Source organism: Loa loa (genome assembly GCF_000183805.2).
Source record: "Loa loa unplaced genomic scaffold supercont3.552, whole genome shotgun sequence".
NCBI classification, from domain to species: domain Eukaryota; kingdom Metazoa; phylum Nematoda; class Chromadorea; order Rhabditida; family Onchocercidae; genus Loa; species Loa loa.
This window is the reverse complement of record NW_018108732.1, coordinates 28952-31364: the sequence shown is the minus strand read 5'-3', so window position 1 is coordinate 31364 and position 2413 is coordinate 28952. Positions and strand designations below refer to the sequence as shown.

General features: G+C 24.7%; 1 protein-coding gene across 1 annotated transcript in view; it reads right to left on the bottom strand.

Moving 5' to 3' along the window:
• Positions 1–1040: 1040 nt before the first annotated feature.
• Positions 1041–2413, bottom strand: part of LOAG_18819 (hypothetical protein) — a gene marked incomplete at both ends in the record, with an annotated part of 2883 nt that continues 1510 nt past the window's right edge. The window contains 3 exons of the mRNA XM_020451482.1: positions 1041–1190; positions 1329–1517; positions 1818–2006. Coding sequence (XP_020304733.1) covers positions 1041–1190; positions 1329–1517; positions 1818–2006 — 528 coding nt within the window. The remainder of the gene's footprint in view (positions 1191–1328; positions 1518–1817; positions 2007–2413) is intronic.

Here is a 2413-nt window from a genome sequence, read left to right as displayed (position 1 = left end):
TAAATTAGAAAATACAAACAAGAGTAGAACTTTAAAATTTAAAAAAAAAAAATTTAATGGATAGTAGAAAAGAGAGAAAAGTAACTGTCACCATTTCAGTTCAGATTGATGACAAGAATTTTGTTTTTCCCTCATTTTCAGCAAAACAAGTTTCCACATGTTCAATTGATCATCAACCACTGAAAGGGACAAATCAATCAAATGACATCAATCAAAACATGAATAACTTTAAAATCTTAATTTGCTTAAATTCACAGAAAATTTGTCTAATTCTCTATTAAATATAATATCTGAATTATTGAATTTACGCAAATTTCGACTCTTTTTGCAAAGAGAAAGTTGACAATATTTATTTGAAAAATTTTAATTATAAAAAAGAATGGAATTAGGATTGAATTGTTGAAGAAAGAAATCTTTCAATGAGTTTAATGATAATAAATAATTAAAAGGACTACAAAAAAAGGCATAGATAATTTGTCATATTTTATCGAATTATTTCTTATCATTATGCTCGTTATCACTTTATCACTTCCAACTCTTCATTACTTTTGTCCTTTTAGTGATACCGATTTACCTAAATGATATTCCGCTTTTTTTTCAAAGCAATGAGATGAAAATTTTTTCACATTTTTTTACCATTTAATCAAAGTTATATGATAAGAAATTTTGTGTAATCTATTTGAGATAAGGTTATTGTCGTTGAATTGAAAGCATTTGTAACATCTTTGAGTAATGCTACTGAAATTTGAAGCTGTAATTAATAAATGTTAGCAAATAATAGTGAATGGGTACTGTAAATAGAATTGGATGGATACTGCAAACGAAATAGGATGGGTACTGTAGGGGGGATGAAAACATATAAATGGATATTGTATGTGATTTTTTAAATATTCTTTAGTATCTTTTCCGGTTACTATTGAAATATTATGCAATGGTTATAATAAAATAAAAAGAAAAAAAATAGTTATAATTATTATGCAAATATTTTAATCGTATAAAATATTCATAAGTAATTTAGTCTTTCATTTTTCATGCTATTCTTACAATTTATTACTTTTTTTCCAACTTTTTCTTGTCTTCTCCTTCATTTCAACTTTTTCAGCAGCTTTATTTAATGTCCCTTTGGAAATTTTATCTGTTTGAAGTGAATGACTTTTCATTTTATCATTTTTAGGAGTACCTTTTTTATCCTGAAATGAAGAATGTTTCATTTATTTCATCCTCAAATATATTATTCTTTTTCTTTTTTTTTTTTTTTTTTAAGAATTTAAATTTATATGAATTGAGGAATTATTCGTTACATTTAATGCTATACTTTTCTTAATTACCTTTTCTTTATTAATTAAAGCTTGCAATTCTGTGATTGCTTCCATTACTTTATTAGCAAGAAATTTATATTTTGGTGCTACATTTCGATTTGTTGTCATTAAATATGTATTAATTTCGTAGAATTGTCGTGGTGCTCGTCGTAACAAAATTTGTGCTGGACAATAAACAGTTTTGAGGTAATTCAGAATCTAAAAAAAAAAAAAAAAATATTTCTTAAAATGATTTAAAATGACTTAAAATGATTAAAATTATTTGGTAATAAAATGAATAAGTTGAAATTTGAAGTGACATAAACTTATTAATTTTATCACCGCATAAGTATTTAAATCTTTTGAAGTGCATTCATTTAGAACTTATCAATTTTATCACTGCATAAGTATTTAAATCTTTTGAAGTGCATTCATTTAGAACTTATCAATTTTATCATTGTAAGATTGTTCAAGGTTTTGAAATATATTTATTTAAATTTATCAATTATTTATAGTTACCCGTTCACTTTGACGATATGTCCAGGGTAATGGTTGTGCAACTTGTTTAGCTGAATCATAAAGTTCACATGCTACATACAACCATGAGATCAAATCATCGAAACGATTTTGCTCTCGACCTTTAGATGCCCAACCACTACACCATTCCGGTGTTCCACGAAATGGACATGTTGATCGTGGTGTTCGACACTAAATTTCACAAAAATTTTAATTCTAAAAATATCGCCATTATAATTTTATAACATATTACCAACATATCAATTATATAAATACCAATCACTAGCATCATTATTATTATTATTATTATTATTATTATTATTATTATTATTATTATTATTATTATTATTATTATTATTATTATTATCATCATCATCATCAATCATCATCAATCATTATCATCATTATTATGATTATTATTATTATTATCATCATCATTAATTATCATCAATCAATCAATCATCATCATCATCATTATCAATCAATCATCATCAATTAATCACTAGCATCATCATCATCATCATTATCATTGTTATTATTATTATCATCATCATCAATCAATCAACCATCATCACCATCATCAATCAATCATCACCATC